Genomic DNA, 23,044 nt, shown 5'->3' with positions numbered 1-23,044 from the left:
AATTCGTTAAAACGCGAATGGATCTCGATTTGAATACTATCCTTTGAACTAATGCTAGAACCCCCGAATCCCTTGATGGGCATCTCCTGATTCTGCACCGGAAGTCTGAGTCACTGAACAAATTTTTCGATTATGAAGTGATTCGTTGAGCAGGTGTCTAGTAAAGCACGACCCTCGACGAACTTCCCCTGATTCGACTTGACGTGGATAACAGCACTCATTAACAACTGAAATGTACGAGCTCGAGAAACAGCGCTAAATACGTCTAACTCTAGTCATGCCTATGCAGGACTACCTCCGCAATCACAATTGAGATTTTTATCGGACTGGGCTGGATTCTGGAACGGCCTTAAATCTGTATGGAGCAAAGTGTTCTGGTATCGATCACAATGCTAACAATGGCCTAACGTGCATTTTTCCACGTGTGATCGTAGACAATTGAAGCACAACCGGTGAGGCCTGACGAAATCCCAATGACCTTGAACTGGTAACTTATTAAACACCGGGTATTAAAACAATAAATACAACTCATTACACTGCAAGCAAGACGTCTCAGCTCTGCTTACGAAGACGCGCCCACCATCGTTCATTATTCACGCCTTTTGCACGTTGGAGTCCTGCTTGGCCATTGAATTCCTAGCTGTTGACTCGTTGCCTCGAGGAACATCAGTTTCCATGGTGTTAAGTCTGGATATGATTCCATCTATAAACCTATAAAATTGTTCGGGAACTGGAAGTTCGTCGACTCCCAGTACGGACTGAAGAGGACCTATATCGAGAATAACATCAAGATGCTTCGATACTAGAATGCGTTTTTGCTCGTACGACTCAATGAGAGTTTTCCAAGCGATGCTGTAATTCTTCTAACATCATAGATCGTGACCTTTTTCAATGCCTCACCCTGCAAAGAATTTTTTAAGTACATGAACTTGACGAGGTCATCAATGTCGTTTGGAATGTGGATCATGGTGTAGAACGAATTTTTCTACGATAGCCATTCCTCGTGACCATCACTGAACTTGGGGAGTTTTGCGACCAGGAAATTTAAGAGCTGCTGTTCCTCCATGAACGTCGAGTTGCCCATTGGAGTTCCTAGATTTGATACTCCACCTTCGCCTCGTGCAATTTTTTCCACAAGAGAATAGTAATTTTGAGAAATCTCCGTCCAACCTTTTACCTCTATAGCTTTTCCTTGTTCTCCACTCATCACGTCTGTTAAATCTTCAATTGCTTGAAATCTCTTAGTTAAATCTTCTAATCACAAGTTCGCAATCGTACTATCTACCTTGTTCCCGTTACTGACTCGTTTAAATTTCTGAGTCGACCTTTGAACAAATTGACCCCTTGACCACTATTTCTGAGGGTATTTGCTCAGGCCCCTTATCGTCATTGCCCATGATTGCAAGTTTAATTAAATTTAACAATAAACGATTCTATTTCAATTAGTCAACGTCGACAGTGGCGTAGCCTTAAGCGGAGTAAAGCGCTCGTCGCAAATTCAAGAGGCTGGTTAATCAAAAACGCTTAATCAAATACAATAAAGTGCCTTATTTTAGAACAAATAAAATTAAATATAAAGAATATAGCAAAGGGACAAATACCAGTTATGATTAATTAATATCCTAAAATTTACTCTTTACATACAAAATCAATTATAAAATGATCAAACTAGATTTAATTAAGCGTCACCCGGAGGGGGGGCGTTAAATTGTAACTATGCACTAACACTGACACTTATTATTATTATTATTATTATTATTATTATTATTATTATTATTATTATTATTATTATTATTATGTGTCACTGATACAAATAAGAGGATTGAAACAAAGGAAATATCACTTATCTGTATGCCTTGGACGTAGACAGGCTGCGGCTACTGGGAGAGAAGTATCCGGTGGAGCGATGATGTCTAGTCAACGAAGAAATGGTCCTGCAATTTGATGATTGTTGATATGGATGATGCAGCGTGAATTCCTACCTTACAAGAGGCACCAATGAATATTTAATAGGTAACCAATGAAGTTTATCTAATCTGTCCTCTATTTTGGCTATACTCACGGTAACTACTCGTAATAAATCATGGCATCCCTCATCCCTTGACAAAAACTTTTCGAGAAATCAGGAATAGATTTTCTCCTGTATTAGGCATCAACAACCTTGGCGTTCAAAAGTAATAGGCCCTTAACGTAAACAAGTGAATTACGTGACTACTGGCATGACTCATCCCAAACAAAAACAAGTTTGGCCATTAGTTAGCTGCCCCTTATACCTTTGAAGGGATTTCCAGAACAACTTTGCCTAAGGAAATTCGAGGATAAATTGGGACAAACAAGTGGCCTACGTGACTTTTGACATTGTAATTGTAGTTTTATACATTGTAATTAGAGTTAAGGTGAACCAGTCTGCGAACATGTATATGCATATACCTCTGCAGGATTGCGAGGGAATTCATGTTTCTATTGCTCTGTATATTTTGTATACTCTGGTTAAAATAAATAAATAAAATAAAATAAAATTTTTTAGATTTGGATGATACTGCAAATTATATTTTCATCCTAGATGATAGCGAGAGTCATGTAAAAACAGTGTGATAAATATTATAGAAAGTGCTAGATGATGTTTAACCCTCATTTAATTTTTTTAAGGGCACCTGAATACATCCAACATTAACATTAATAATTTATGTCCTAACTATTGACAAAATAGTTTTTTTTAAACTTTAGGATTACATTTGAACTTTTTTTAGGTATAATAATTTTAAAGTAGGTCAAAAATCATGAAAATGGTTAAGAGTCATATATTTTTGATTTATTGAAAATCCTATATTATTTGAGTCTGAAATAAAAATGCATCTGGAATTGTAACGTATCTGGCAGCATTTGTTAATTTAATTTTTTTCGGATTTTTTGATTAGGATTTTTATTTTAGGCTACAATGAAGATAAGGAAAGACTATAAACAATTGAATTTTTACGTATTGAATTAATTTTTATTTTACATACCTTTTAAAAGCTCTTAAAAAGGCATCCTTACTTTGGTTACAATGTTAATAAAAAAGTTTACTAAAATGCTTAACACTCAGCACATTGAAAAAATAGTACTTTAATATATATTAGAATCAATTTATAGAGTGTTAAAATAAATTTTTATCATTATTTACTGAGGTAAATATTAAATGACAGGTATTATATTGAACTAAACGTACATACAAACTTCAACCTTGTATTAAACTTCGACTAGAGATATTAAAATTACATAATCCACACTCTTAATTTTAACCTTTCAGCTTTGCATTCCTCAATGTATAATAATAAGTTAAAGAAGATATATACTTTAAGTTATACATTATTAGTATATCTCTGAAAATCTACACCAATAATACGTAAGAAGATTCTCTGTTGGTAATTTTTTCAAGTATTTGAAGTCAGTAGGTCGTAGTTACGATCCTTCAATGACAATTTTTTAATTAATTAATTAATAAATAAAAATAACTTGATAGTAAAAAGATGTTTTCTATACAAGATAGTTCTTATATTTATTGTGTTTGGAAATATAATAAATAAGCACGAGCCTTTACATTCTTTTGTTTAGCCTTAAATAATTAATTTTTTAATTGTTTCAGGATTTAATTTAAGATTTTTCCTTCTGATGATCAGCCTTCGTAAATAAATACATCAATTTATCTATCCGTACGTAAGTGCATCTGCACATAAATCATACATTGTATATTTCGTTGTTGTTTTCCAGATCCAAACATAACTAAGGTAAGTTTTTTACTCTATACTTCAACTAATACTTTTCGTCAACTTTGTCAACCTATCACTATATTTTAAGTGGACAAAATTATGATTTATCAATCATACGTTTCAATTTTTAAGTGTGTTAATAAATTACAAAGAAATATACACAACTGTTGACAAATATTATACATATCCTTTTTTTATTTATTAAAAATGACCCAATGTACGTTTTTTGTACGTTGTTACTGTGCAGTCAAGATAAATTCAATATTAAAATTTGTTTCATCTTCGGTAAAAGTCAAGGTAAAAATATTTAAAATTGAATCAACACAGCTTTCGTACCTTCAACTTTTGAAGTATCTTAATTGTAACTTTGAAGGTTAACGTACAGTAGAAGTAAGTCATTAAATATGAATACTTTTACGGCATACATAAATAATATAGCTGTTATGTGTAGGAAAGTTTGATGTTGATGTCGAAAAATTTAATTTACAAGTACAATACGTTTACTTAAAAAAGGAGGTAAGAATTATTTTAAAGAAATAGAAAAAATGGATGACAAGTAGTTTTTCCGTGCATATTCTTGAAAAAAGTGACAAACTTGTAGCTATAGAATATTTAATCGTCGGCTTGTAGGAAAAAGACGAGTGAGCCAAAACGAGCAGTTGCTAAGCTCAACTGTATCGATGGATTTGTGGCATTGAATAATCAAGCTCATATCAGTCACCCTTTTTCCACCTTTTTTGTGGCTCCATGGAAGCAAATATCAAAAACATACAACTTAAATCATAATATTCAGTTATATTCAAAGGAATGAAGAAAAAAATAGAAGTAATGTCATGTATGTTGTAATAATACTATCCTTTTCTGGTAAAAAATCTAGTGCTCTCGCTTCGTGAGCGGAAGTCCCATATTCCGTCCATACATGCATTTATTTTTATAAATCGTCAACTTAGCTTCTTAATAAATGCATCGCAATGATCTATGTTCTATCAATTGTCATTGAAACTCAATATTCATAAAAATAACGTAATAATGACCCAACCATATACTTGTCGACTGCCTTTACCAACATTTGAACGACACCCGTTAGAGATACACAAACATAATTTTACACGACCAATTTTCATCGATAGACATAGATTCCTTCATTGGAACTCCCGCGTGTTCGAGTCGCAGTTGATGAGTGGCGCTACGTCCCACTCGTCCAGCTCCTCGTTGGACTGCACATCTCGCTTGGGCCCGAGGAAAAGGCAGGACCCCCGTTTTGGACTGCTCGGGGCAGATCTGCAGACAGCTCTCAGCAATCCTTTCTTGCCGAGTTTTAGCCCCTTTGTCCTCGGCATGTAATCCACCGCAACTTCTTCGTCATTGCCCAGGTAGGGACTGTCGGGTCTCAGGATGGGCTCACTGCCGCCGTCCACGTGAGGCGCGAGCTTCAGCTGCACCGTGGCTGGCAGTCGCAGTGGTAAAGCCAGTTCACCGATGTGCTCGACACAAGGGCAGGAGCTGCTGGACGACCTGGAGTACAAAGTTTAGACGAAAAATGCCATTTTTTACTGTACAGCTACCAAGTAATTGTTTCCAACCTGGTGCCCTCGATGCACGACGATCTTCCCAACGAGCACAGACCCTTGCACGGACTGCCATCCATGATGGACTCGAGTTTGCCGGCTTCGACATCACCTCTGCTAGCCTTGGCCGTTTGGTCTAGGTGATCCGAGCTGGCGAACCTCAGTCTTTTGGGCGATTCGCGGGAACAGCGTAGGAACGCGGCTCGAGCGAGTGATTTGTTCTTGAGCGAGCTTCGCGGTGCCAGAGGATCAAAGTGGTTGGTCCCACCAGTGCCGTCACTCGGCTGCGGTTGGCCACTGGAGGTGATGGTTCCGTGGCGAGCTCGCCGGGCCAGCCTTTCGCGGTTGCGAGCCTCGCGCATCGACGGCTCTTCGCCAATCAGCCAAAAGGTCAGGCGTTCGCCTTTGCCCTTCATCGAGACTAGGCCACGCTCTGCCAGACTAAAACCCCCAAGCTGGTCCAGTAGCGATTTCGTCTCCATGCTGCAGTGGATTCGTAGAGCTGTAATTCGGTTCGTCGATTGGTTTCATCGTTGATTCGCGTCAAAATTAAAATTTTTTGGAATAATATTTTTATTAAGGGACCACCCAAAGCATGATTACTTAAAAGTAATAAATTGAAAACTTTTTATTTTAGTTCTTCTTTATAATTGTCTTATGAAAAACAAGATGTGTTTGTTGCCATATAGAGAAGACCATTTTAAACAAAAAGCATTCATCTGATAATAAACTAAGCAATTAAACAAAAAGAACGTGCAGTTTCCAAAATAAGGGCATAAGTTCCGTTTCTGGAGAAAGGACAAAAGTCCATCAAAATTCAAGCATTTTGCTGCTTTCTGCTAGCACAAAAACATTTTCTTCGCAACTTGTACTTAAACGTTCCTTGCACTTTACTTCGATTATCAGAACAGTACGAATTCCAACATTTCCAACTCGCTTGTCTGGATCTTATAGTTGTGATCAAACATTAAAATGCGATTTTCTCGGAATCGTTAAAAGAAGCCTTGCTCTCTTTTTCCGGGAAGCTACAGAAATGATTTTGCGTTATGTAAAATCTTACTTACTATAAAAGTGATTTCAAACCATTTTAATGCATGTTTTTACTTGTCACAACCGTCCCCAGGTACCGGCACAACCGCCCCTAGGGTGTGGTCGGTTGTGGCTTTTTTTTTTTTTTTTTTTTTTCTAATCAGCTTATACGTGCGTATGGTCGTATTTTTAGTCAAAATTTTTGTGCACACATGTAGAGGGATATTTAATCTATCATGTTTGGCAATTTTTATCCCACTCAGTATTATACTTTCCAAGTTATGGATTTTAAAATAAAAAAAGGCACAACTGTACTCAGACTCTTCCTGTACCACCCAATTGTAAATTATGTCTACTAATTTGTATGAGGTGTTTGCTCGTTTACAATAACATAAAAAACTGAATCTACAAATAATTTATTTGACTCACGAGATCCCGTGGACTCCATTCTGCTGGCAGTGTTGACCGTGTCGCCGAAGAGACAGTAGCGCGGCATCTTGAGACCAACAACGCCAGCGCACACTGGACCTGAAGCATTTGCAAAAACCACCCTATGAATTAAGCTATTTGGTACCAAGGGACTACCTACTCTTCGTGTGATTTAAAAAGCGTCTCACCGGAATGAATGCCTATTCGCAATTGCAGCTTGTCCAAGGGCCTATGTCTGATTGCGAACTGTTTCACGGACTCCAATAGACTCAGCGACATGCTTGCGATTTCTCCAGCGTGCAGGATACCGTTTCGTATTGGTAATCCGCTGACCTGTTAACAAGAGCAACGAATATCAGATGATTTTATCTTTGTGAATTTTTAAACTTAAGATGGTTGTTTTTTTGGAAGAACAGTAAAGTACAATTATAACAACTACAAAAAGCGATGAATTAAGCGGTAGACAATTTTTTAACCCTTGGGTTATTCAACTACATTAGCATGACGCATAACAGGGCACGAGTATTGCTTCAATAAATTCTTTTTCGACTCTACAAAATGTGTACTTGTACTAAATCGAGGACGGGGCGTGGTGGAGATTCGAAAAATTGAATCAAATCAAAATTACGGAGAAACCGAATACACTTTCTCTTATTTTATCGAGTGGCAGTGGATTGAACTCAGATTTTATATAGTTGAAATCATGGAAAAAAAGGACGAATTTTTCTTCATTTTCTTAGAGTGTGGCTGTGGGGTGGCGGGAAAGATGTGGACAAACTCACAAAAATAAGTTTATAATATAGGGAAAATGTAGACCAATTCACAAAAATAAGTAGAAAAATACGTGTATGACTACAAACCTACAAAAAACACTTTGGTCATGGGGGGGGGGGTAATCCTTTAACACCCCTTCGCTACGCCCCTGCACTGAGACCTGATTGTTCGCATTCGAAGATGTTTTATTGGAAGGAAATTGATATCCAGAAATTTTATTTGTGAAAAAGAGAGTGACAGAGGTGTGGATCAGGAAATTGAATGAAACTTTGGAATATTTCTCTTTATGTCGAAACGTAAAAAAAGCTCTATTGAAGATACATATGCAGTGCTCTTTTTAGGTAAACAACTTATTGATTTCTCTATTTTATTGCCCCTTACCAACATAGTAAAAAACAGCTAGGAAGCACTTTGACTTTTTGTGTGCTCAAAACGGAATAAAATTTATGTTAATAATAGTAAATAAAAGCATTCAAATAAATAAAATCGTTTCAATAATATCAAAACGGCCACTTCATGGTAGCCAATATTTGAAATTATATATTTTCTTGCTCTTTATTAAAAAAAATTGAACTCCTAAAAAAGTCAATACTATGCATCTATTTTGAAACCATCACTTTGATGACAAACGTGAAAGTTAAAAATTGTATCAAACAGTCTAAATTCTTCCATGAAACTTGTTTCATTAAAATAGATTTAATTAATCGCATCGTTTACTTACGACCATGTATGCGTCTCCAATTGTCTCAACTTTGTAGACATCGTAGTTTTCTATCGTAGAATCAAAACAAGTGTACAAATCGTTGAGGAAGTCAACCACCTAAAAAGATAATACGTCTCAAAACTGTCGTAGTATTTTTACTCTCAAACTATTCAATAAAGAAATATATTTTATCATTAACAGAAAAGGAATCAAATAAAAAAAAAGTAAAGTTTGCAAAAGCTCAAGCAAAAGAAATCCAAGTATACCTGGAGCGGTGTACTCTCAGCCGACATGGCAGTGAATCCAACGATGTCGCTAAAGTAAATCGTGACGCAGTCAAAGCTCTCCGCTTCAACCTTATGGCCTCGTTTGAGCTGCTCAGCCACGTAACGTGGCAGCATTTCATACAGCAGAGCATCTACAAGCAAATTTCAAGCACATAAACGTTATGTTACTTTATGCGCCAGACGATTTCATCGAGACTTGGTCGCGACTCTCATTGAAAAAATTGCTCGCGTTTTCTCTGGTGAGACAATGCTGCTCAATTGCACGATGTACGAGCGTTGTCCCAAGAGGGCAGATGACTAAGGAGAGTAATATAAGTCAACGGGAGAAAACTCGGCAATTACGCACTTGCTCTTTCACGGCTCAATTGTGCTTTATTTTCTTCAACTTTACAGTTTAATTTTTTTTTTGTATTGCATTTTACTCATTCGGAAATTCTCTTTGGTCTAATTTAAAAAAAAAAATTTGTTTGTGCAACTTACTAGTACTGTAAAAGCAAAAATTTTGGTACCAGTTTTCTTTTTCTCCTCAGAGAGCTGATCTGTTCTTTCGTCGACCAGAGCCTCCAGGTTGTTCGCGTACTTTTCCATCATAGCCATCATGTTGTCGAAAATATTCGGTTTCCTAAAAACGACGACCACAACAAAGTGATGAATGAAAACTTAAGTATTTTCAATATCTCGTATCACATATACTTACATTCCCTTTCTCAACGGTCGCAGTTTATTTCGAATCGTCTTGAAATCAGGACGAGTTTCTGGATTTTCAGCCCAGCACTCAAGCAAACACTCCCTCACAAAGTCGAAGCAATTTTCCAGCTGACCCAGGGGTGGACTGTCGACGGAGCAAGCGTTTCATTTATCGTTTAAAGAAAGCACGAGTAGTGCAATTTTACTAGAACCGGTTACAATAATTACCGGAACGGCGGGTCTTCTGCGGCAATGATTTTTTTCAGAATATCAGGCGCGGATAGCTCCGTGATTCCATAGGGTCCGTGTCTGCCCTGCAGCTCGTACAGTACAATGGCAAACGAGTAGACGTCTCCTCTCTGAAAGTCTCTTGGCGTGGATTCAACAGTCATCGAACGCAGTAGCTCCGGCGCCTTGTACAAAAGTCCTGTGGATAGCGTGTTTTTTATTGTACTTTTTTCCTTTGATTGATTGATTAATTTAATAAATAGAAATCACTTTTTTCATCAATATTATTTTTATGAGTGTTACGAAACGTAAAATTATAGAGACACTATCTGGCAAAGTTTTGAGCAGATGTTGCAATGTCAGCTTAAAAAGTTGTATCGAAAATGATATGTTGCGGGTTTTATTCATGGACCAGTACTTTTTTTAATATTGCCTCTGAATCATTCGTTTCAAACAGTGTCAGATGGTAAATTGAGTCAATTTTTCACCACCACGATATTTGCGTTTTAATAATTGGTCTATCTCAAGTAATAACGAGGTAACTGGAAGAAGACACGCGATTGATTAAATAAATCTGTATTTTACAAGTCAAGTGTTGTATCACCGCGTGAGGAAATAGTTATTTACGTAGCAAGTGAGGAAAAGACGATTTCCCGCACGAGTTGCGTACAAGTTTTTTCGCAATAAGTGTGCGGAAAATAGGTGTTTTCCGCACACTATTGCGAAAAAAAATTTTATAAGCCAAACAAATCATACCTCGGTATTTTTTGATAACGTCAACAGATTCGAGCTCGGCATCGCGCTTAAACTCGTGCAGTCCAAAATCGGCCAGTTTGACGACCCAACGCGAGTCCACTAGGCAATTCGATGTACTGAGAGAACCGTGAAATTTAATGACGGACTCGTGAAGGAAGGTCATACCCTGCGTGACAGATGAGTAGTAATCTAATTTGCTGATGGACAATACGTATATTTTCATTAAAAAATAAAAGTAAGAGAACACTAACTCTGACTATGTCACCCACTAAGGATGCCATGAACATATTGTCAAGCTTGATGTCTTCGTTTTCCAATATGTCTTTCAAACTCCCGCGAGGACAGTATTCGGCTACTATGCAAATATTGGGGGGATCCGTGCAAGCCCCGATAAAAGCATTCAAGTTATCGTGTCTTATGTCCTTTAGCTGTAAAGCAAGGCCAATGTTATTCTTCTGTTCTTAATAAATTATACATCATACATTGATTGAATTAACAGCGTACGTTTATAGAGGCTTACTAACGATTTTGAGTTGCTTCTTCATTTCTCGGGTTATCTCTATCGACTTTTTCTTCACCTTCTTGACAGCAAAAATACGACCCTTGTAGATTCCCACTTGCGTGTATATCATGGAGTAGCGAAAGTCAGCGTCGGGGTTCGAGTTTAGGGACGCCTGGCTGGTCCTCACGTACGGCTGACCTGGATTCTAGATATCGAATAAATACGTTCGGAGGAATTTTCATTTCGTTCAAAAGCCATCGCACCACCAACTCTTAAGGTGTTTCTACTTTATGAAAAAAAAAAAAAAAGAAAAATCAATGTTCCAATACCTTGGAGTTGTTCTTGAAGAACTGATCACCCGGTGCGGTCGAGTTGTCCTTGGTCTCTTTGATCTCGATGTCCTTGTAGTTGACTTTCCACAGCAGTGAGTCCAGTTCCTGCTCGTACTTGTAGTTTCTGTAGAGCACCGCCGATACAAGGAGGAGTACCACTAAAATCGCCCCAGTGACACCACCGACGATTTCTCCCATGTGGGCTTCGAATAAAAATAAGCGCACTGTCAGGAATACTTCCGTTGATACCGTGTCGTTTGAAGTCTCTGTACTTGTGCCACCCTCGACTTTTCTTTGAAAACTCAGTACCGAAGCTGCGGTAAAAGTTTTATATTGCCTTTCTTGGCGAGCGACTGCAATATAGAGGCTCTGCAGGGTAAACCCACTTCTCTACCCATAAATCAAACATCGAGAATCCAACAAAAGCATGAAACGTGCGGCTCTTAGCTATTATTTGACTTGGAGACATCGTGGGGTCGGAACTGAGGAAAGATGCGTTTTGTCCACACATATGCGAGGGATGTCGTTAAGGTAACGGCGTCATATTAAAGCACTACCCGTGGATTAAAGTAGAATAAGACCTGTGCTTTATTTTGTCTACTTTATGTGTCTTTCTCGGTAAAAAGGCCAAGGAGCGGGATATAAGTGCAGTAATATTACTCCTAAGAGGTACGTAAGTTAAACTTATAAAATGTAAGTATGGCTGACAATGAAAATAAAAAGGGAATTAAATCCGAAGTAAACATGAAAGACAAATTGTTACTATGTGTATTGTGAGATTAAACAGTTTGATGCATTTAAACATAACATATTGACAATCGATCGCGCTGTTCAAGTTTCATTAGGTGAGATATTTATTGGGTTGCATTTTTACTTTTACAGAGTTACTGTACAGTTAATGGTTTTTCATCTAATTCACGAGTTTTTACAAGTACACCGATGTCAAAGGAAGAATTTCGATACAAGGATTATTTTTAAACAAGGTTTATTCCTCGGAAGTTTTGCTCTCTACCCTTTTTTTCGCTGTTGACGTAAAAGCGCATGGGGAAACAAACCTAATGCATGCTTTTTAGCAAGAGACTTCGTCCTTCGGAAAGGTAATAAGGTAAAGTAAGTTTGCTAAAATTAATTGGCTACTGGATAAGACGTTATTTTGGCATCGTAGCAGAGACCAATTTTTTTAAATATTTCAAGTCTGTAAGGGTTGAAAAATTATATACACTTGTCCACACGCATTGTATTTTGAGCAGAAGCAAGTACATTTTATTTAATCATTTGGAGAACAGTTGACTACTGTAGTTATAAATTTTAATGAAATTTCGTTTACATATCTTTGGGCAAATATATTTATGTAATAAATAAATTCTATAATGAGCTGATTTTAATGTTGGTTTTTTAAGTAGCTGAAAAAAAATCTGAGCCTCTGCAATCTCACTGAGTCCAATTTTTAATACAACCTAAAAAAACGTACTATGCAAGCCTAATGAGCTTGTTATACTTCAGTGATGAAACTCTATACAATTTTATTTTCTCAAACCAATAACCGTTTATCCCATAATCAAATAAACCACGTAATCTTTAAGTGCAGTTTATCATGACTCAGCATTTTTAAGTACAAATTATCTGTTAAATCACACACTTCTAAACTTTTGAACTTTATTACACTCTCATGACCTTGCAATTATTAAGATTATCTAACTTGTTCAACAACAAAAAAGTCAATCAATGTGTTGTACTTGGATCTTTCTTATTCCAGCAAAACAAACTATCTTAAACAAACATCTTCAAATATTTCGTGAATAAGAATAATGCAATAGGAAGTAAATAATTGAAAGGCTAAGATTTTTTTGGAAACTTTAAGTGCATTATTTGTTACGCTGTATGATAGTTATGTGGTTTAAAATTCCAAAATACGAAGATAAAAGTCATGGATTGAAGAAAATGATTGCAAAAGAAGAAAATTTTTAGAATATGAGGCATTTATATAGGATAACAAGCATTTGGATTAAATATTATGGTGACTTAATGTGTGTTGAGTCAAACGACCCTAATAGGCTATGGCCATAAATATTAGGATAAAATCAGCCACTAGTGATGAATGTTTGATAATATTTAACAAAGCAATTATTGGATGGAATATTGTAAGTATTGAAAATTTTGGTAAAATATATTTGAGGCTTACGGTGAATCAAACTACGTGAAATAAATATGGAGTTCAAACCAAGCATTTAAATATCAAACTCATCTATCATTTCTATATCAATTATCAAAGTATTTCTAAAAACAATAAGTAAAAACCGATTGAGTTTCATGAAAGAACAGCTACATTCCATAAAAAATACTCAAGACCCGTAAAATGAAATTGACAAACGTTACGTGTAAAAGACGCTCAGAAAAATCCCCTTATCTTCTTTTAAAGGCTCGGCCACTTGGAAATTCGTTTAAGCTCTATTGGCCTCACTCTCGCGGAGTTACCACCAGAATAGCTTTTCACCATCTCACCTCAAGAACTTTGGCGAACTTCACGCTTTCAGGACCACTCGGTGCGAGAAACGAGCAGAGCTCCATGGAAGCCGTTTAAAATTATCAATGGCCCGCATAAGCTACTCGAGGGTGTAATCGATTGCACGAGTCATTGGTTCGCGCACTTGACCAACGAGTCGGTCGAACGCACCGATTGACACGGCTATACGTGGAAAATCATCGTTTAACTCGAGCCACTTTGATGCGTGAGCAGCCGATGGTATTGATTTTTTCCCCCTTTTTTGCTGTTACGTTGAAAGGGGTTGCCTTGATATATACAATTTGATTTAAGAGTGTCATGAAACAAACATGCATTTATCTGTGTATTCTAGGATATGGTTAAATTTTTAAAGATTTTTAGTCTCATGCTAATTCTTTCAAATTTATTGAATACAACATGTAAAGTATATAAAACCATTATTCTAAGAAAAAAAAAAAATACATATATATATATATATATATAAATTAAATAACATATTAAAAATTACAGTTATACACACGAATTCATTCGATAAATGCATGTAGGGTATGTCATGATAAGCACATTCATTCTATTCGGATATGCCACGTGAGACGAATAAAAATTCCTCTAATGACCTACAAACACTAATTATCACAGAAAGGACAATAAGTACTCATAGTTAAGAGAAAACGATTAAACTAACGCTCATTTAGCGTAATTTTTAATCTTGACAGCGTACCACGGTAAGAGGGATATGAGTTGTCATTGACAATCGTTCGTATTACAAAATATCTTGAAAATAAATTTAAGCGTTTTGATACACGTACATAAGGCGAGAAGAGAATTAAGAAAGGATTTTATTAAAATCGTTTGTTTATGAGACAAAATATTAGTGAAATCATAAACAACCAACTTGTACACCATTCAAGCCTTATGACTCTTCATCCTGTTGTACGTTAAGTTGAATACTTGCTAAACTAACTTTTGATATATCAAAAAACAAGATTTTTTTAAATATTCCTACTATATTTTAGTCATAAAAAGCTGTTATTTTTGGCTTGAAATTTTTTTCCTCTCTAATCAAAGAATCTTTTACTTATAAAAATAAGTTTTTGTATATAACTGCAGACCCTGTATAAGAAACTCTCTTGAATTATTTTGGTAACATTTCAGTCAATGATTATCCACACGTTTTAAACACACTACTTACAGTAACATTTCTCGCCGTGGTACCCGCAGTAGGGCTCGTCGACTGGCGGTGCTCCGTTGACCCAGGGAACGTCTCTCAGAATACGCAACGCCTGGAAACATAAAAATACGCATTTCCTCGGACCTTTTTACAGTTTCCAAGATTTACAACTGCAAACGTACAGCAATGGAATAAAAATTAAATTACGCGGAAGTCACTATTATTTTTAAAAGCTTTTCATCAATATCCAAAAATTGTTGCTGGGATACACTGCTTACCGGCAAGTTCGTGGAACTCTCCTTGCCGATAAAGCGCGCGATGGGGTAGAGGCCGTAGCCCTTCGGTGTCTGGTCATCCAGTGCTATCAAAGTGTAGTTGCCCTCCGGGTCGCCATTCTCGTCCATGTACACCATGTACCTGTGACGCACATCGGTAAACCGTGCAAAGACAAACCATTCATAAAAACAGGCGATTTTCACGCTTTTGTATGTCCTACATAGTTGTATTTATTCTCAAGTTCATCGAAAAACCGTACGTATTATTTTACTTGTTGGATCGTATGACTAATATATGAGCTGTTAACGTTGTACAACGCAAACTAGGAACTGGTTATTATCAGAATCTAATATTAAGTAGTACAAATCCGATATGGTAAGACAAGTGATCGTACAATATAACTTTTCGTACCTCATACGAGGTGTCAAGTGGAGTTGTAAGAAAGATGTCATTCTAATAAAGTTGATTCTTTCATTCCTTAAATAAATAAAATTTACACGAATGACAATTGTGCTAGCGGATTCGAAGAAAAAAGAAAAAAAACTAGTCCGCGTGAACACGAAAAAAATGTAAAATTTAATTGAAAGGGAAGAAAAATACCTTACCCCATGGCGCTGCGATAGTGGAGGCCGTAAAGCGAAGATATGATCTCTTTACCATTTCGCAGGTCCTTGGCCTCGTCGAGCGTTCTGATGAGACTCTGGGCGTACAGATGAATCGCGTCGTAGAGGTACGCGGTTTCAGGCACAGCCTGCCTTGTAGCGGAACAAAAACAAAAACCACCATCCCAGGAGGTGAGTCGAGTTCAATATCAAACTTGGATAGCCAATGCTATAGCTTTTATTTCCTTTATCAAATATTTTGGGTAAAAAAAAAAAAAATAGCAAAAAAAGCTTGCCGAACGGGATGCAGTTTGCTATAGTCACCTGAATGAGACCCTCCTCTATGAAACTCCTCAGAGGATTTTTAAAATTGAACGGAGGCCGTTGCCTGTACTCGTTGACTTTGTTTGTAAAATTTATGTAGCCAACGGGTGCCGAAGCTATGACACTGAAGTAGCTCTGCAGAATTCGAAGCGTACGAGATCTTGAGTATTTTTTTAACAATCCGCGAATGTAGACGTCTGGCTCGCGGTCGATGTAGGTTTCGGTGTTGACGCCGACCACCCAGTATTCACCTGTTGCAGGAGTAATGGAGTTTGGTTTTTTCGATTGGAAATTATTTCATTGGAGTCTAAATTAACATTTTTTTTTTCATGACTATACGGAAAGAATGGTGGAAAAAAAGAATGTGTATTACCACTCGTTAAAAGGTGTCTTTTGTCCAACGCCATTAGTAAGCCAATGTGCTCCTCTATGTTTCCGAGTATAACGTAGACTGTAACCATAAGTGCATTATTTGATAATCGTGATATCGAACTTACCTCAAGAAATGTTATTTTTTTAATTTTTAATCCATATAAATTTTTTATAATCAATACAAATTGATCTCCTACACTATAACTTGATTATAAAGAATAGAATTATGTATCATGTGTATGTATGCATGAGTGTATGTATGAGCTTAGGTGGTTACTACCTGATTTCTCGATATCATTATTCTTACCGACAAACCATACACACGAAAAATTCTCCTGACGGCATTTGTCCTGGACTAACTGTCCCGAAAAATGTTTTCTCAAATATCCGAGTATCCCAAACAAAATTTTACGGACACCTGTATCCTTTTTTAAATATTTTATTGTACTGTGTATATCCATAGTTTGTAATTGCTTATCCTTTAAATCATCTTTGTACATCATTGATTTAAGTTGTTCATTTTGAAATTAATCTAGCTGCTTTTTTACATAATGGCTATAGTTATTGATTAAAATTGTTATTAAGGAGGTTTGGGAGAAAAGTTCAAAATGTAGAATCGTAGATTAGGGCACGCTATAAATGTGTTAGATTAAAAAAAAAAAACACTTTTTATAGATACTTTAGTACAAAAGGAAGATGCTCAAAAGAAAAAGAATCACGACTTGCCAGGCATTTTTGAAAAATATAATCACTTACAGTCGTACAGTTTGAAGTTTGTCGAGCGCAAGAGGAGGTGCGCGCTATAGGTGGCACATGTGCGTGGGCAGGGAGGACTCTTTAACCATTTCTCGAATTTAAGCTCCTTTAAGTGCTATTAATTACTGTGCAAACTGATTCATCCAGAATTAAGTAATAATAAAAATAATACAATCTTGATTAAAATCTCATTTCAGCCATTTTGAGTGTACTACCATTCAAGTAAAACTTTTGGTGTTGCTATAGTTGCTGTATACAGGCCACGATGAAAATAATTAACACTGATAGAGAATCCATATACTTGGGACTGGATTATGAAACCAGTGATTAATTTTGATTAAACTTGCTGATTGATTTTTTTTTTTTTTTTAACTACTCATTCTTGAACAAATTTTTAATTAATAGTTTTTAATTTTTAACACTCATTTTTTTTGAAATTAAAGAAAATACATGACAGATCACGATGACATTTTACAGATTAGATAAAAAATTTACTTTTATAATCATGGTGTAGTTAACTTATTGAAGTAGCACAAAGTTTTCAAATCAACAACATCGTCATGTAATGGAAACATTACAGAAATAACAAGGTTTATAGTTTTAACGAAAAGCTTTCGTTCAACATCACACCAGGCACAGTAGTTTCTAAAAACGCCCAACAAAGCGTTACTCGAGAAAATATGGCGATATTATACACAGTAGAAAAGTATGTTTATGCAATTATGCCAAACGTTGTACGGAATCCCTCGCTCATGCGGGCTTACGTGAACCCTCTCTGGCACTGTCACGCTTACACAAGCCTTTCGGAATTTACATGATTTCGATGCGGGCTTATTTACACATTTCCATCGAGGGGCCGTTTTATATGCTTGTTTTGCCAACCGAATTAATCTGCCAATAAATTTATTCATCCATTTATTCGTTGTTGACTCATTGTTTGACATTATCTCAATAGACAGTTATTGCACTGTAACTAATTTCTCATTAGAGGATATAGGACCTTTTCCATAATTTATCATTAAATAAACGTACTTATGTATCTTGACACAACATAAAAAAATAAAAAATAGAAGTGTAATTCTACCCACTGTTAATAGTGTATACCTTAATAATAACAATTCAAAACACTTGATGCTACGATAAACAAATATACTCACTCCTGGTATCGGCAAAGGTTTCATCGACGAGCTTGTGGAACGGATTGTTCAGGTTTTCGACGACGCGATATGACTCCTCCCAGCACTTGACGCTGTTGACGCGTACACCAACCGCTCGGAAGGAAGACAGGATGGTTCGAGCTACCGTGGGCATCACGTGATTGTCGAAGCGAGACGCGTTCATGAACATGAACGACACCTGTGGGGGGTTTTGGAAAAATAGAGAGATTCAGAGAGGGCGGATTGACAGTCAAACCTGAAATTTTTTTTTTTTTTTTTTTGGTAAGAATTTCAATGTAGAGCTGCATACAGGTTGTGTGTGTTTTTCTTTTAAATTTAATGAATTCCTTACTATCATGAGCTTCTCTGGAAATAGAAAATGCTTTCTCTCTCTATATCTCTGTGCTAATTTGATAAACTATTGAATAAAGTGATAGCCGTATGGCGTTTAATATAAGCCAAGGTAGAGTGTAGCTAAAATTTACGCAAACCCTGCATACGCACACACACAGACATCCGCAGGTGGCTTCTTCCTCTTTATTGTTTAATTTCGTATGGTTGGTATAGGACAGGAGGAGCGTACATTTGAGGTCCGATGTTAACTTCCAAGATTTGCACGTACGAAATTGCTGAGTGTTTCAAAACCGCATGGATGGAGAAAGTTTACGAGTGTTCGTTCAACATATAAATGTTGGGTGCAGCTAACAGCGTTAGATATTTGAACACTTTACCGCGGTTCATTGAATACTCGATTGCCTTAGTAGATGGAGATAGTAATTTTTGTGATTTTATAGGCTTTCGTAATTAAATTTAATTTAGAAATGTTTGGTTTATAATCGTTGAATGAAGTAATAAGTCATGATATGACTTTTTTTTTTTTAATGACAAAAATATCGCTACCAATCCATGGACATAAAGCTTTCCTTATTTGATTGTTATTGGGGGTGTTGTACTAATATCAGTTTTTTAACAACAAAAAAAGTGTATTTTATACTGTATTTCTCTGTAAGACAAGATCATTTCCACTAATAAAGTTAAAAACACTATTTTTTGAAAATTAAAACATAGAGAAAGTAAACCATGGCAAGGATACAAAACTTTAAAAATTTACCAAAATAATAATAAATTATACGACTCTGTCCTTATTAACGTGACAAGACATATTTTTCACACAATGTATGCCAGAAATTCGTATCCATATCAACATTTTTTATAGATGTACGTTTCTGTAGACCAAAGAAAGAGTCTTTGTCGATTTGACATTATTCGGGTTCTTTTTGTCCAGACTGTTTTTCCAGCCCAAAGGGAGTAAAACCCGGTTCGTGCGTGTACGTGTATTTTGGTGTGTCACAATATATCGACGAAAGGAGTGATAAATTCGCGTCCCCTTCGGCTTACCTTTGTCCAATTGAAAGCCTTGAGTACAGCAATAACAGACTTGGAGATTTGTGTGTCCGGAGGTCGCGTACGGGCGAACGTAGGGAATTCCTTTTTATTCGACGTCTCTCGATTCGTGCAGTACTGAAACGCAATACGTCAGCTTTTTTTTCTAACCATTGAAACGTTCGATGCTTACATGTAATAAATTATGCTAAAAAACTGGTTTTAAGACAACTCGTTCATGTTGATTGTCAAATGCAAATTTTTTTTTCTTTCTTTTGAGTTCCAGAAGATTTTTGGTCTATTTTCTCGGTTGGGATGAATAAATAAAAAACTGAAAGACGTATTCGTAAATTTAAAATTCCAGCGTTCAATTCCTAAGTTTCTTATTCCTCAGAGATTATTGAAAAATCGACTTAGCTCACAACACTTTATATAATGTTACAACAATTTTTTTTACTATGCTGTGAAAAACATCACGTAAACCCCATGATTTTTCAACGAGAACCCCCGTTATTAACGAGTCAAAGCTCGTTCAATTGGGATGTGACGCGTAGTGGCGGACGAAGAAAATGGAAGTTCATCCGTGGTGACAGCGACTCGCGAAAAAATGTGTACACGGTACGGGTGTACGCATACTCGCGTAGTCTAGAGGGTAACGCCACCGCGTCGTGCCGGAATGCGAGTGCGCTCCGTCGCTTCGGGTACAATGAAAAAAATGCCGCAGCCAGTGCGAATTATTAAGACTCCACCCGCATAATATATACTCTCGGAATACAGTAGTGGAGTTCCAGCCGCGGCGAATTTAATATGTTCGTCCGTATGTTGGAAAGCTCTCCGCGTGCACGCGTTTCGTAATCTGATGGCAGCGCCCGGCATGCGGTATCAACGCCCTACTCGGGCAACGAGTACACGTGTATTCGACTTTTAAACGTACGTAGATGCACTTTGAACAAATGAATGATACATCACTACTTTTTCAGACATCACCAATAAACCCTACGAACATTTTACACACGATGTCAAAGTAGAAATCTCATGAACTTTTTTTCTTGACAATCATAGACGTGCTTTTGTTTAAACTTAACCCGCGCAATGAAAAAAAGTCATTCGAATCCTGTAGTTTTTCCAGAACTCCCTTATCGTAAAGCGAAACCACATCCCAAGAACAGCTTTAAGGAAAATTAAAGATTCACAAAAAAACTCGCTTACGTAGGATATCATGGGCAGATTAAAGGCAGCGGCCATGCGACCCTCGTGTACGCAAGTCTCCTGAGGGCCGATATACGCACTGACGTTCCTCGTCCATAGATCGGCTGTCATTAGGATGCTGCGCTCCTCGTCGCCGTACGTCTCAGCTACGATGAAGTCTAGTTTGTGGCCTCGTTTACCCAGCTCGCCGGCGTTTACCTGTTGTTTTTTTCATACAGATTTTGGAATAAAGAAATAAATAAAAAATGATACCATTAAGTGATTCTTATGAAAAAGGTTTTCGTTAGGATGGTAATTTGGGGAAAGGTAACCATAACAATACGGTGGGGGGATCGGACTGCCTATATGATCTGAAGTTTTTGTTTATTTAATTTAGCGAAACTAGTTTTTGTGCTTATAAAATAAAACGTATGAATGTAGTACCTCATCAATGGCAAGAGTTATGGCGCCAGATATTTGGAGGCCAGGACGAGAGTACTCCCAGTCGCCTGGACGCCTTTTCGAGCCAGTTATGTAGCCAAGGGTGAAATGCTCGGCTTTGACTACGCCGTCAAGTAGTACGTGCATCAGCAAAGTAGTCACAAGAAAGTAGGCGTAATCCGAGTTTACCACTGTCATCTCTGATCCGTCTTGGTTCCCAATTGATCTTGGGGTTGAATCAATCTTTGCGCTTGGTTGAACCTTTTAATCGGCAATTAAATGTTTTTCGTGTTAAAAAATTATTTTTGCTTTTATCTTGATGCATCCATTGCCCGTAAAAAAGTGAGTTTTTTAGGTTCTTATATATTTACGTGCAAAAGTTTGTCTTCAACGTTAATCAAACATATAAGTAAAGTATCCATTGAGTAAATTTATTTTCTTTTCTATGTAAAACTGTCAAACTGTCATTTCCGTTTCCGATGATTTTTTCACTAAGAAGACACATGAACAATAAAAAAAAAATATGATACAATTGAATAACTTGAGTCATCTTAGTTGAGGCGATTTTTATATATTTCAAGAAGAAAGTTAGACATACGATAACTTTTGATCTTGACGTTATTTTTGATTCAAATGGAAAAATCTGGTTACAAGGCACAATCATGTTTGTCAAATATTACTCAGACCATTATAGTCAGAATGGTACAACAAAGCGTCTTTTCGCTAAATGATTTAATTTGAACTAGACGCTGTTATTGCATGTGGAGTTTACGGTATAAACTTCATTGTAAATATCAATTATTATAAAATTTTAACAGATATTAGGTCAGTTATGTAAAAGTTGACTGTAGCTATATCTAATATTATGGGTTTTAAATTATAAATCGTATGTGTATGTATGTGCTTTTCACGCAGCAATAATTTAACTTAAACAAAGTGCTTTCATGTATAACTATTTTGGTATATGTTAACTGGAAAATTGTCAAAGTTCTACCATCAGTGAACTTTAAAAACCAGGGGACTCGAGTTGAAGTGGCTGTAGCAATATTATAATGAACCTTTGAAAGCAAGAGCTTGTAATAACTATTGTTTATTTAATTTTTATGTGGAGAATGGGTTAAACACAATTAAAAATACAACGTACGGTAATTCAAGATTTCAGTACTGTGTATTTTACTTAAAGTTATTTATTTTTAAAGTGATGTACAAATTTTGCGGTCTTTTGCAGTTTTCGAGAGAAACATTGGATCGATTGAATTCAACTGAGGCTTACATTTTTTTACCTGAAACTATTTTTTAGGTATGACTGCACTTCACAGAGGTGCAGTATATTTTTACGAGAGCCTAAAGGAAAAAATGTGTTCTAATGGACGTGGTGGCAGTGGCATTGATAAGAGTAACACTGAAACTATTTACAATTTGAATTACCTTGTGCTTTTGATATTGAAATGTATCAGGCATGAGATGGTATGCAAAAAGTATTATGTTATAAAAAAGTATTGCTTGGATTGCGCGACTTCGATCTAATTAATTTGAAAAGATGATTGTAGAAGTGATGTCACAACGTCAAACCTTGGGTGACAACAATTTACTCAAGTATCTACAGCAAAAAAAATAAACACACAGTTCAGTCCATACTTAGGAATACACTCGTTATTATATTTGCTTTAGGTATTTAAATAGGATTGGACGGGACTAACAAGGAAAAAATAATACTCCGTTGTCACATTAAGGTATCGTCGAAGCAAGGAACATCAAATACTAGTAAATCCGGAGAACAAAGTCAACGCTTCGAGGAAATACAATAAGTATTACTTGTACAAAAGA

General features: G+C 36.5%; 1 protein-coding gene across 1 annotated transcript; it reads right to left on the bottom strand.

The window, feature by feature from the left end:
- Positions 1 to 4,827: 4,827 nt before the first annotated feature.
- Positions 4,828 to 21,415, bottom strand: LOC106640729 (guanylate cyclase 32E). The gene is made up of 22 exons (XM_014354853.2): positions 21,221 to 21,415; positions 20,798 to 20,995; positions 19,604 to 19,726; positions 18,206 to 18,404; positions 16,294 to 16,371; positions 15,921 to 16,171; positions 15,600 to 15,745; positions 14,997 to 15,135; positions 14,740 to 14,830; positions 11,042 to 11,247; positions 10,735 to 10,917; positions 10,462 to 10,638; positions 10,211 to 10,376; positions 9,455 to 9,653; positions 9,237 to 9,371; positions 9,049 to 9,161; positions 8,519 to 8,670; positions 8,271 to 8,369; positions 6,964 to 7,108; positions 6,776 to 6,874; positions 5,333 to 5,819; positions 4,828 to 5,264 (listed from the first exon to the last, which is right to left on the bottom strand). The coding sequence occupies exons 1-22, from the start codon at positions 21,413 to 21,415 to the stop codon at positions 4,892 to 4,894; spliced, it is 3,954 nt and encodes a 1,317-aa protein (XP_014210339.2). The 3' UTR covers positions 4,828 to 4,891.
- Between the last annotated feature and the right edge of the window lie 1,629 nt (positions 21,416 to 23,044).

Source organism: Copidosoma floridanum, unplaced genomic scaffold, assembly GCF_036245765.1.
Source record: "Copidosoma floridanum isolate Cflo_tuat_1 unplaced genomic scaffold, Cflo_Japanese_pri ptg000040l, whole genome shotgun sequence".
Taxonomy (NCBI): domain Eukaryota; kingdom Metazoa; phylum Arthropoda; class Insecta; order Hymenoptera; family Encyrtidae; genus Copidosoma; species Copidosoma floridanum.
Note: the sequence above shows the minus strand (reverse complement) of the source record. Positions and strands in the feature narration are given on the sequence as shown.

Excerpts from the sequence above, each read along its gene's own strand:
- LOC106640729 (XM_014354853.2), bottom strand. The coding sequence starts at position 21,415 with ATGACAGTGGTAAACTCGGATTACGCCTACTTTCTTGTGACTACTTTG. Across the intron at positions 15,136-15,599 it reads CACTATCGCAGCGCCATGGG|GTACATGGTGTACATGGACG; the intron begins GTAAGGTATTTT and ends TGTGCGTCACAG. Across the intron at positions 5,820-6,775 it reads AATGGAGTCCACGGGATCTC|CTCTACGAATCCACTGCAGC; the intron begins GTGAGTCAAATA and ends ACCGAATTACAG.